This window comes from Garra rufa, chromosome 19 (genome assembly GCF_049309525.1).
Source record: "Garra rufa chromosome 19, GarRuf1.0, whole genome shotgun sequence".
Taxonomy (NCBI): Eukaryota; Metazoa; Chordata; class Actinopteri; order Cypriniformes; family Cyprinidae; genus Garra; species Garra rufa.
The window spans coordinates 8,007,990-8,020,404 of record NC_133379.1 but is presented as its reverse complement, the minus strand read 5'-3'; the positions used below and the strand labels follow the sequence as shown (position 1 = coordinate 8,020,404).

Genomic DNA, 12,415 nt, shown 5'->3' with positions numbered 1-12,415 from the left:
TTCTATGTAGGTATCAGAGAACAATTTAAAATGTTGTTTCAATGCATTCTATGGCACCTTTAAAAATATCTTCATATGATTTATTATTTTTTTTAATTATTATTAATTCCTTGACATTTACAAACATTTTTGAAATTATTAATCACAAATACATTTTTATCTGTTTAGCTTGGCATAACTACAAATTTTATAAATATATATATATATATATATATTTATATAAGATGTCCATGTCAAAAGAAATTTACAAAAGTTTTTATTTTATGTCTACAGAAAGCAAATTAAATATAAGTAACGTGTTTACTTTTAAGGTTAAGTAAGTTTTTGGAGAATAAAATGTCAAAATTTGGTTGAAATAATGTTAAACTGTTATTCAGCGTAACAATATTCATGTAAAAAAAAAAATCAATCAACATGCTTATTCTGAGTTATTACATATGTGACCCTGGACCACAAAACCAGTCATAAGGTAAAATTTTACAAAACTGAGATGTATACATCATATGAAAGCTCAATAAATAAGCGTTCTATTGATGTATGGTTTGTTAGGATAGGACAATATTTGGCTGAGATACATCTATTTGAAAATCTGGAATCTGAGGGTGCACAAAAATCAAAATACTGAGAAAATCACCTTTAAAGTTCTCCAAATTGAGCTCTTAACAATGCATATTATTAATCAAAAATTACATTTTAATATATTTACAATAGGAATTTTACAAAAAATCTTCATGGAACATGATCTTTACTTAATTTCCTAATGATTTTTGGCATAAAAGAAAAATCAATAATTTTGACCCATACCATGTATTTTTGGCTATTGCTACAAATATACCCCAGCAACTTAAAGGTCCACTGAAGTGCCTTGAAACACGCAGCGTTATTCTATGTGGTGACGTACTTTTAACTGAAAAAAAAAAAAACATATCGCCCAGCCCAGCCCACTTCTTTTGAACAGCCAATAGCGTTCCATTAATATCTGCTCGGGCCAGAGCCGTTAAGCTCAGTAAAGGTGCATTTGTTGCTTATGACAGCCACAGACTAATAAGTTACCCCACAGATTCAGTATGAAACTCTTGCTAAAACAAAATAGTGATCATAATCATGCTGAGGCTGTGTAGTTTAATACATGCCGATCGCACATGATCTTGCGTCTCTGTGTAGGGGGCGGGACACTACGGACTCTAGAGAGCATTTGATTGGACAGAACGTTTGATGAGAAACTGAAGTGCACGATGATATCATCAAAATCGTTGATTCATATTGGCGGAAGTGACGAGACTGTAAGTTTTGAATGCTCATATCTTGTAAACGCGAATTTTGTTGTTGTTTTGAAGCACACTATCTTATAGATAATCTTAAGGCTAAAATATTCATACTAAAAGCCAAAAAACTTTAATTTTGATTTCAGGGGGACTTTAAGACTGGTTTTGTGGTCCAGGGTCACATATTATAATATATAAAAGAATAAGGGAGCATGCTAAATTTTATTGTTTTGAATGAGTAAAAAATTCTTACTGACAAATAGGCAAAACCTAGGATAGTGGCAAATTTTATAAATGTAGAATTACAACTAATTAGTATTAGAGTGACAGTAATTTGTCCTTTGAACAGGGAAAAATGTGTGATATTTATTTTATTTTTATTTATTTATTTCTTTCAGTGACTTTTCCAATACTTTTTTTATTATTTCCATTGCTTTCCCAAAAATTGTAAACATTCATTCACAGAGACTACACTTGAAAAATGCTTTAAATTCCAAACATATTTTAGAATTTTTCAGAAGCATTAAAAAAAAAAAAAATCTATGTATTTTACGATTTTTCCATGGTTTTTCAGGAAATATCAAGCAATCTGTACATTGTGACTCCTGTAAATTGTGACTTTACTGAAACCAGTTACATAAGTCAGAACTAAAGCAATATTACAGAAGTACAAGTTCTTGTGACGTCCAATACTTCCTAAAAGTATGAAAACACTGCTTGGAACAGAACTTAGCAAAACTAATTGAGTCATTTCTGTTCTACTGCAGAGAGTTGCTCCCGTTTTAGCTTACTTCTCTCTTTTATCCAACACTCAATGCCAAGAATGACTTATCAAACTAATATTTTATATGCCACCACTACTACCCGTTTTGATAAAGTTTTACTTTAAGAAATGTATTCGAAGCTGTTTTTCCATGGAAAAGGCTGGTTGCATGCCTCTCCATTCCTAAATGCCTCATTAGTAAAACTGGAAGTATTTCACAGGGCCTCTATTCATTAGCAAATTGAGCACACTGAGATCTGGTTTCTTCTCTTTCAGATACTGTGTTATAGTTCAGCAGTCAGGTCTCTTTTTCCAGCATGGGTGGGAACCGAAGTTCAGTAACACAACACCAGTTGCGAGTAACTCATCCCTCATAATGCTTCAGGAACAAATGCAGCAGTAAAGACAACAAAATCTTGTAGTTTTGGAGTTGATGATGCAGGACGTACCAATGAGTGCTGTGGTAAAGCGGTTCATGGACAGCGGCTCCAGGTAGAGGGGTCCCTCGTAACCCGAGTCCAGCTCTCCACGTACGTAATCCCTGGAGAAACACCAGTCATTGACAAATTATGGTAAGTACTAAAAAGTTGCATTAAGGTCAAAATGTGCTCTTATTGTAACGGGTTAGAAGTGACACTGCATCTAGATATAATATGAATGTGTCATTGTGTTTTTATACAGTCAAACATGGGGTAAGCACAGACCTGGAGAGCTGGTGTCCAGCAAAAAGCAGAAGAGCTGTGAGCACATAGAGGTAGAGCTGCACCAGATGCTGCCGGGGTAAAGTCAATAACACCAGACTGAGGATGTAGCCTGAAGAAAAGGAATCTCAATTACTGACAGGAATAATGATATGCAGATATACACTGTATTGAATAAAATAACAAACCACATTTTTTGACATCTTTACTTTAAATAGAACAAACTTCATAAAAGTTTGGTTTTAAATCATACAAAATTGTCAATGACAATTTACAGCACCCACTATAAAGAAAAATGTTTTTAAAATGCAAGTTAACAAAAACATTTGCCAAGTAAGAAATGTACTCATGTTGATTTTAATAGGGTTTTGCAAAACAACAATTACGATATTTTCGGAGACCATATATCGCACACCCCTAAAGTAGACATGAACCTGAAACCCTGAGAGAAGGTTGTCCAGATGAAGGCCAAAGAGATGACCCTTTCAGCTATTGCAAGAGAAGTTGGTCATTCCAAACTTGAGATTTCTCAAATATTGCGGGTTTACAATGTCCCTGATTTATTCAAGCACCCTAAAAAGCCTGGTTATCCATGTACGACAAACACACAAGAGACTCTCAGTGGGGAATGGGTTCAACACTCCAGCTGGAATTGCTTGCCAGGTCAGTGCTAAACAGGGTAAGGATCTGTCTCAGCATGTTTAAAGGGGTCATGAACTGAGAAATCAAAATTTCCTTGATATTTTTACAAGAGGTCACTGTACTATAAAAACATCCTGTACGTTTCAGAACTCAAAACTCTCTCAATAGTCTAAAAACAGACAAAAACAGCCATATTGAAGCCAATGTGCCAAAACGACAGGTTGTGGAATGTCACGTAATATGACTTAATAGTGTGGTTAAACACACTATTAAGAAATTGAGCAAAAACAGGAAATATGCTTTCTAAAACGTGAGTCTTTTAATAATGACTTCTTGTTTATTGAACTGTTGTATAAAATCAATGTCACATTTTGTAGTCATGCTGATTTAAGAAAAAACAGCACTCTTTGTGTGACATTAATTAACTATATGAAATGATATAAATATGTAAATTTTCTGCCTCAACAGCTTGAATTATGCGATCATTCTAAATCTAATTTAATAGACTCAATCACAGAGCGAAAGAACGCACTCTAAATGCATACTTCCCAGTCTTCATTACGTAATGTTATGTGTGCACTCTGTAGGTGTTTTTTTTTGCAACTCGATAATGTCAAACCGAACATCGTTAAAACAACAATTACGATATTATCGCAGACCATATATATCGCACACCCCTAAAGTACACATGAACCTGAAACACTGCGAAGAGACTGTCCAGATGAAGGCCAAAGAGATGACCCTTTTAGCTATTGTAAGAGAAGTTGGTCAGTCCAAATTTGAGATTTCTTAAATATTGCAGGTTTACAATGACAGTGATTCATTTAAGTCCCCCAAAAAGCCTGGTCATCCATGTTCGACAAATACAGAGACTCTCAGTGGGGAATGGGTTCAACACTGCAGCTGGAATTGCTTGCCAGGTCAGTGCCGTCTCAACATGTTTAAAGGGGTCATGAACTGAGAAACCAAAATTTCCTTGATATTTTGACAAGGGGTCAATTATAATAATCTCATTAATCTAAAAACAGACAAAAACAGCCATATTGAAGCCAATCTGCCAAAACGACAGGTTGTGAAATGTCACTTTATGACATTTGGTTGGTTGGTGGTTTGGTGGTTGAACATCGCCTCCACAGAAAAAGATTACAGCACTGCCTGTTTAGCCTTGCCACCAATTCATGCATATAGTAGGCAAATAACTAGAGAGGCAAATGCAGCTCTACGCAGAAACCAAACAATAAAAATGGCTCCAAAATACAAGACAATGTGTGCCAAGTTGTGGAAAAACTCTTTGCATTGCCTTCCTTGTTGCTGATGTTTACTACAACGACATGGCTGGGTCAATGCAAATGTTTATCAGAACCTCCTTCAGCAACATGCAGGTCCTTCCCTGCAAGCATCTTCCAACCATCCTGCAATTTTTGTGCAAGACAATGGCCCTGTCACACTGCAAAAACAGAAAAAGCAGTCCCTTGAAGCAAAGAACATTGAAATAATGAACTGGCCGAGCTAATGTCCTGATCTAACCTGATTGAAATTCATTGAAATTATGGCTAAGAAACCCACTACAGTTACCAAACTATGGAAGAGAGTAGAAGTGAGGACCAAGATCACACAGCACAGTGTGAGAAACTAGTCGTGTCCTGCGGTCGCAGATCTGCTAAAGTTATTTAAAGCAAGTGTCGCTACACTTCTTACAAATTTTTGACAGCTGTTACCCTCCAAAATTGCAGCTGTAATCTTTTGTGCTACAAGGGTTACTGTTCTCTAATTTTGAGAACTGTGTTTTCCACAAAATAAAGTTTTTTGATGAAATGCCTACACACACACACACACACACACATTTTTTATAGACTTTATAAAATAGTTTTTAATAGACTTTACTGTTTTCTAATTTTGATCCACTGTATTTTTGTTCAAAACTAGCTGTACAGACATGATTTTTATCACTACTTGTAATGACTATTTGCACACTGAGGTAAAAATAACTACAAGTAAGTATAAATAGTACTAGTATTAAAAAGTAATTACTAAGCAAGCTTAATTTTGAAACATTCTGATACACAACAATACAAGACTAGTTCTGTGTCATGAAACATTTCACCAAATTAACTAAGTTAATGATTCTGAAAACAAAATATGTGAAAAACCCGGATGCAGACCTGGTTTTTACTGACAGTGCTTACTGAAAATGCAGAAAGCTTATGTTACAACAAAGTAAAAAAGATATTGATTTAATTTAATCCTATGAGATTAAGATTAAACATCATTGTGTTCAAATCAAATGAAAAGCCTATAGCTATAAACCAGCTGGGTCAATGACATTAGTGGTGAGAACTTTATTGCAGAAGTAGAGTGTCATCAACCCTGCTTGTTTAACTGTGTCAGCAGTATCTGTAAACCACACTAAACTTAAAAGACTGCTCAGGCCGTCAGGAAGCTACGTCAAAAACCCTGACAATTTATCTCCTGGGCTGGCCTGCACTGCACTTTTCCACTGGGACAGCTCTCTTCTGCAAATATCTTGAGCTGGATGAGAAGGTCTGGGAAAGATTCTGTCTTAAGTAAAACCTCATTTGTCTCTGGCTTGCAAACAATTGCCCTTGTTGTGGTTGTTTATGCAGAGAGAATCCAGCCAATTCAAATAGGAGGAAATCTAATACACTGCCCATAACAGCTGGGTGAGCATCTAGCTTGCAGGTGATCATCTACGAAGCATTTGCTGATGCCTAAATCATTCCGGAAAGAATTAGACATTATTGTGTTGGAAGCAAATTGCAGCTGTTCTCGTCTGTTGAAACTGACTACCAGAAAAAATTTTTATTCAATTAAGCTAATTATTAAAACACTAACCTAAACTTTACAACTAAACATTTAGAACTTTTAAAAAATCAAATTCTATAATTACATTACATAATTAAAAAGTTCATTTTAAAATATTATATCATGCATCCTTTGATAAACACTACACGTATTGTAGACGTCACAATAGGCTTAAAAGACACAATGAAGGCCAATATTTGCCAAAGCATGAATGAATGTCTCCGATCTGAAGTACGTTTAGTGGTTTCGATTCTGTCGTCATTTAGTCTCTGTTACATCTTATGTATCTAATCTATGTGGCATAAATTGGCGACACTGAAACCTGCTCGGTTGGATCGGGTGTCCAACATAGGTCACGCAAAAAGGTGTGGTAGAGATGTGCACAACCATTTAAGCCATATATTTTGTCTGTAGAACTGCAGCCCTGTTCATTTTGAGTGTTTCGCTGGAGGTCACAGAGTCGCCGTGCCGACGGTTTTAAGTAGGTGTTCTGTGTCAAACTGTATCAGGTGACGGAAGTGAGACATCGTGTCACTGGACAGCAACTCACATTAAAATGAATGATGCATGGTAGCATTGATTCTGCAAAACACTGTCAGTGTCAAACTTTGACGAAGAATAATAAACAAACACAAAGCCGGCCTTTGACTTAAGCTCACTAGATATACTGCATGCCTGTTTATTTTCAGGCAGCTAAGAAAATAACTGCTTGTGATATTTATTTTTAATTAGAGAATTATTTTTTAAATAAAAGAACTTGTATTCTTGTTCACTAGATTTGGAGCAGCCGTTTAAGGTGTGTACACTCAGAGATAGATAGGGTGCTGAATAAATGGAGTAGTCAAAACAGTATTTGCAATGCAAAGCTAGCAAGCACCTGCATAAAATAAGACACCAAAATATTTAGATAAGCCCTACAAATGACTCACACACAAAAATAATACTGCTAGTGTTTGAGGACCAAATACTAATAGGAGCACAAAAAAATGATCTGATATAGTTTTGTAAACCACTGTCGTAATTTTAGTAGTGCAGTGTAAAGGAAAACATTTAATTTACTTATTTATTTAATTTTACAGTGCAGGGGGGGGGTGTTCCATAAAACAAGTTTACCAAATAAGTCGGGCTTATTTCAGTTAGTCTGACTTATTTTGAGCCAAATCAAGTGACAATAAGTCAGACTAACTGAAATAAGCCTGGCTTATTTGGTAAACTTGTTTTATGGAACACCCCCGAGGTGTATTTCTAGCTTAGAATTAGTATTATTAATTAGGCCCCCTAAAGAATCTGGATTGGGCCTAAAGAACCTTAGACAGCAGAGATTCAGTTGGTAAGAAGATACTTTGACTATGTTGAAAAGTTAAAGGGATAGTTCACCCAAAAATGATAATTTGATGTTTATCTGCTTACCCCCAGGGCATCCAAGATGTAGGTGACTTTGTTTCCTCAGCAGAACACAAACGAAGATTTTTAACAAAAACCGGTGCAGTCTGTCAGTCAACTAACGGCAGTCAATGGTTACCAAATCTTTAGAGGAAAGAAAAACATGCACAGACAAATCCAAATTACACGCTGCGGCTTGTGACGATACACTGATGCCCTAAGACACGAAACGAACGTTTTTTGTGAGAAACTGAACAGTATTTATATAATTTTTTACCTTTGATACACAGCCACGTCCATCTCTCCTGAGCACGAGTTTAGCTTTCGGCTCGTTTCATGTGAACGCGCTCTGACGTAGTATACGCAAACGCCGGAAGCTATCTGTCGCATGTATATGACACTCATTGTTTACACAGTGCACACAGACTGTGGGTATAGAGGCTATTCAAAATGGTAATTACTTGCGCTTACCCTGATTGTTCAAATCGATTTAAAGCTAAAAGATTACATTTGCTTGCGCAAACTCATCCGGGACTTTTAACCGATTTCCCCTTACGGCGTTTGCGTATACTACGCCAGAGCGGAGGACAGATGGACGTGGCTGTGTATCAAAGGTAAAAAATGATATAAATACTGTTCAGTTTCTCACAAAAACCGATCGTTTCATGTCTAAGGACATCAATGTATCGTCACGAGCCGCAGGGTGTAATTTGGATTTGTCTGTGCATGTTTGTGTTTACTTTTAAAGGTTTGGTGCCCATCCACCTCTATTATTTGGCTGGCAGACTGCACTGGTTTTTGTTAAAAATCTTCGTTTGTGTTCTGCTGAGGAAACAAAGTCACCTACATCTTGGATGCCCTGGGGGTAAGCAGAATTTTCATTTTTGGGTGAACTATCCCTTTAATTACATTACACCAGTGCTACCAAGTAAAAAAGTTAATTTCGAGCCCTGCAAAAGTTCAAAGGTTTACACCCCTGGCTCTTAATGCATTGTTTTTTTTCCTTCTGGAACATCAGGGAGCGTTTGAACCTTCTGTAATAGTTGCATATAATCCCTCAGTTGCCCTCAGCATGAAAAGATGGATCTCAAAATCATACAGTCATTGTTGGAAAGGGTTCAAGTACACAAAAACGCTGAAAAATCAAAGAATTAGTCAGACCTAAAGAATTTTTCTGTGAACTTTTGAACAGGGTTGTTTTTATAAACAACTAATAAGTAACTACTATTTTCTCTTGTGAACTATATGTGAACATCTTTTCAAGAGACATTACAGTAAGTTGTTTCTTTTAGCATCGCTTCTGATGTTCATTCATGTTCATTTCATGCAGTAACTGGTGGTACTAGTCTGAGTCTTAGGCTGTAGATCTATCTTCATGACAAAAACTGAGTTGGAATAATACAAGTGTTACGTAAACACAAAATAAAAACAAAGCAAACACAAAAATATGTGCAGCAACTGGTAGTAAAAGGCACAATAGAGATTTGTCATGCTATGTTAAAAAGCATCTAAACTATTTGTTCTTTGAATTTCAAGAAAAAAACATGATTTAAAAGCAGAGTCTTTGTTTTATATCAGAAGCAACAATACACAAAGCTAACTGTGATTCATTAGACTACAAATTATGTTTTATAAAATTGTTCAATAACTGAAAACAGCACAGATTAATTCTGGGATTTAAAAATGGGTAACAGTTCATTAAAATGAGAATTAAAATATTCATCCCAGCCCTACAAGGCATTTTGTCAACTTAAACTGTCATGACAAAACTACCCAGGGTAAATCTCATGAGGTTGCCTGAGAGAAGCCCATAGTGCAGAGCTGGACTCTTTCTGCCAATACAGAAGAAGAGTAATTAAACTCTTTTCATTTCATATGTATATGCACAGCTTTTCTCTGTTTCCATGTTCTCTCCGACACAAACAAATCAGGCACTGCGACCCAGAATGAGCCTTAATTACAGCTTGCTGTTCTATGGTTTAATTATGGCTTTAATGACTAACAACCTAGACCGTTCCTATAATAAAAATCTTCCCAACTCCTGACTCTGCGTTTCCACCAGCACATTACAAGAGGACTCCAGCCAGAGTGCAAACTCAAGCACTTTGCTTTTCTTCAACAAGAGAGCACAGACAACTAAGAAAACAAGCACATACGAAAGACGTTATTGCGTTTGGGACATCATCATGACCACCACAAATAAAAACTCGCCATGACAATGCACATTTTACCAAACTAATCTCGCCAGGGTGTTGCAGCTATAGTACAGTCATGGCCAAAAGTTTTGAGAATTACATAAATATTGGAAATTGGAAAAGTTGCTGCTTAAGTTTTTATATTAGCAATTTGCATATACTCCAGAATGTTATGAAGAATGATCAGATGAATTGCATAGTCCTTCTTTGCCATGAAAATTAACTTAATCCCGAAAAAAACTTTCCACTGCATTTCATTGCTGTCATTAAAGGACCTGCTGAGATCATTTCAGTAATCGTCCTGTTAACGAGCATAAGGCTGGAGATCATTATGTCAGGCTGATTGGGTTAGAATGGCAGACTTGACATGTTAAAAGGAGGGTGGATGCTTGAAATCATTGTTCTTCCATTGTTAACCATGGTGACCTGCAAAGAAACGCGTGCAGCCATCATAAAAATGGCTTCACAGGCAAGGATATTGTGGCTACTAAGATTGCACCTAAATCAACAATTTATAGGATCATCAAGAACTTCAAGGAAAGAGGTTCAATTCTTGTTAAGAAGGCTTCAGGGCATCCAAGAAAGTCCAGCAGGATGGTCTCCTAAAGAGGATTTAGCTGCGGGATCGGAGTGCCACCAGTGCAGAGCTTGCTCAGGAATGGCAGCAGGCAGGTGTGAGCGCATCTGCACGCACAGTGAAGCGAAGACTTTTGGAAGATGGCCTGGTGTCAAGAAGGGCAGCAAAGAAGCCACTTCTCTCCAAAAACAAGATCAGGGACAGATTGATCTTCTGCAAAAAGTATGGCGAATGGACTGCTGGGGACTGGGGCAAAGTCATATTCTCAGATGAAGCCTCTTTCCGATTGTTTGGGGCATCTGTAAAAAGGCTTGTCCGGAGAAGAAAAGGTGAGCGCTACCATCAGTCCTGTGTCATGCCAACAGTAAAGCATCCTGAGACCATTCATGTGTGGGGTTGCTTCTCATCCAAGGGAGTGGGCTCACTCACAATTTTGCCCAAAAACACAGCCATGAATAAAGAATGATATCAAAACACCCTCCAACAGCAACTTCTTCCAACAATCCAACAACAGTTTGGTGAAGAACAACGCATTTTCCAGCACGATGGAGCACCGTGCCATAAGGCAAAAGTGATAACTAAGTGGCTCGGGGACCAAAACGTTGAAATTTTGGGTCCATGGCCTGGAAACTCCCCAGATCTTAATCCCATTGAGAACTTGTGGTCAATCCTCAAGAGGCGGGTGAAAAACAAAAACCCACTAATTCTGACAAACTCCAAGAAGTGATTATGAAAGAATGGGTTGCTATCAGTCAGGATTTGGCCCAGAAGTTGATTGAGAGCATGCCCAGTCGAATTGCAGAGGTCCTGAAAAAGAAGGGCCAACACTGCAAATACTGACTCTTTGCATAAATGTCATGTAATTGTCGATAAAAGCCTTTGAAACGTATGAAGTGCTTGTAATTACATTTCAGTACATCACAGAAACAAGTGAAACAAACTTTGTGAAAACTAATATTTGTGTCATTCTCAAAACTTTTGGCCATTTCTGTATTATGAGTGGTATCTCACTGGTCCAAGTCAAAAAAGCCAACCCCAAGTCTAGATAAGTCCTTAACTTTGTTGGCCATTTCAGTGACCAGGTAAAAAGGTAAAAAGCCTGAGCAGTTAAGGTATGTTCACATGGCAATGATGAAACAGAAAAGCTTTTCCTTTGCATTTCAGCATTGCACAAATTAAAAATGCTGTAAATGCCGCCTTAGAAAAGTATTAGTACTTTTATCATCATTCTTGCTTTCCCTCCATTATTTAATGAATAGTTCACCCAAAAATGATATTCTGCCATTAATTACTTACCCTCATGTTGTTTTGAACCCTGAATCTTTGGAACACAAATTAAGATATTTTTGATGAAATCCGAGAGCTTTCTGACCCTCCATAGACAGCAAGTGTTTCACCACGTTAAAGGTTCAGAAAGTTACCAGGAACATTGACTAAATAGTCCATGTGACATCAGTGGTTCAACCATAAGTTTATGAAGCAACGAGAATATTTTTTGTGCAAAAAAAATAACATTATTCAACAATTCTTCTCCTCTGTGTTACCTTAGCGTGGTAACGTGGTAAGACCCTTGCTGTCTAATACAGGGTCAAAAAGCTCTTGAAATTCATATAAAATATCTTAATTTGTGTTCCAAAGACGATCAAAGGTCTTACGGGTATTCTTTTTTCATTTTTGGGTGAACTATTCCTTTAACGCCCAAGGTTAAGAAAACTTTAGCATTCCAGGTTCAATGACATTCAGTGCTTGTTGTATAGACAGGAAAAAATGTAATGCTTGTTGTGTTTGGACCTACCGACATAATGCAGGTACAGGGCAATATATTTGTACTGGAAGAGAGGGTTATTGTTGAGACTGCTCCGCTGGATCTTCTGGAAGAAGGAGCTGACGTCCCAGCGGTACAGCACCTCCAGCAGCATGATGCTGGGGATCCGCAGACCCACGTTCAGAACCGCTTCCACACGGGCCTTCATCGCCATGACCAGCAGGGCACCGAACAGGCCTCAACCTCAACTGAGACAGAAACATGATTTCTTTTGACAAAATAATAATAATATGAATATACA

General features: G+C 37.2%; 1 protein-coding gene across 1 annotated transcript in view; it reads right to left on the bottom strand.

Moving 5' to 3' along the window:
- Nucleotides 1-12,415, bottom strand: part of rnf145b (ring finger protein 145b) — a 31,275-nt gene that overhangs the window by 17,037 nt on the left and 1,823 nt on the right. Inside the window, exons 2-4 of the mRNA XM_073825158.1 lie at nt 12,145-12,362; nt 2,733-2,841; nt 2,478-2,569 (exon numbers count right to left, since the gene is read on the bottom strand). Coding sequence (XP_073681259.1) covers nt 2,478-2,569; nt 2,733-2,841; nt 12,145-12,328 — 385 coding nt within the window. The 5' untranslated portion in view covers nt 12,329-12,362. The remainder of the gene's footprint in view (nt 1-2,477; nt 2,570-2,732; nt 2,842-12,144; nt 12,363-12,415) is intronic.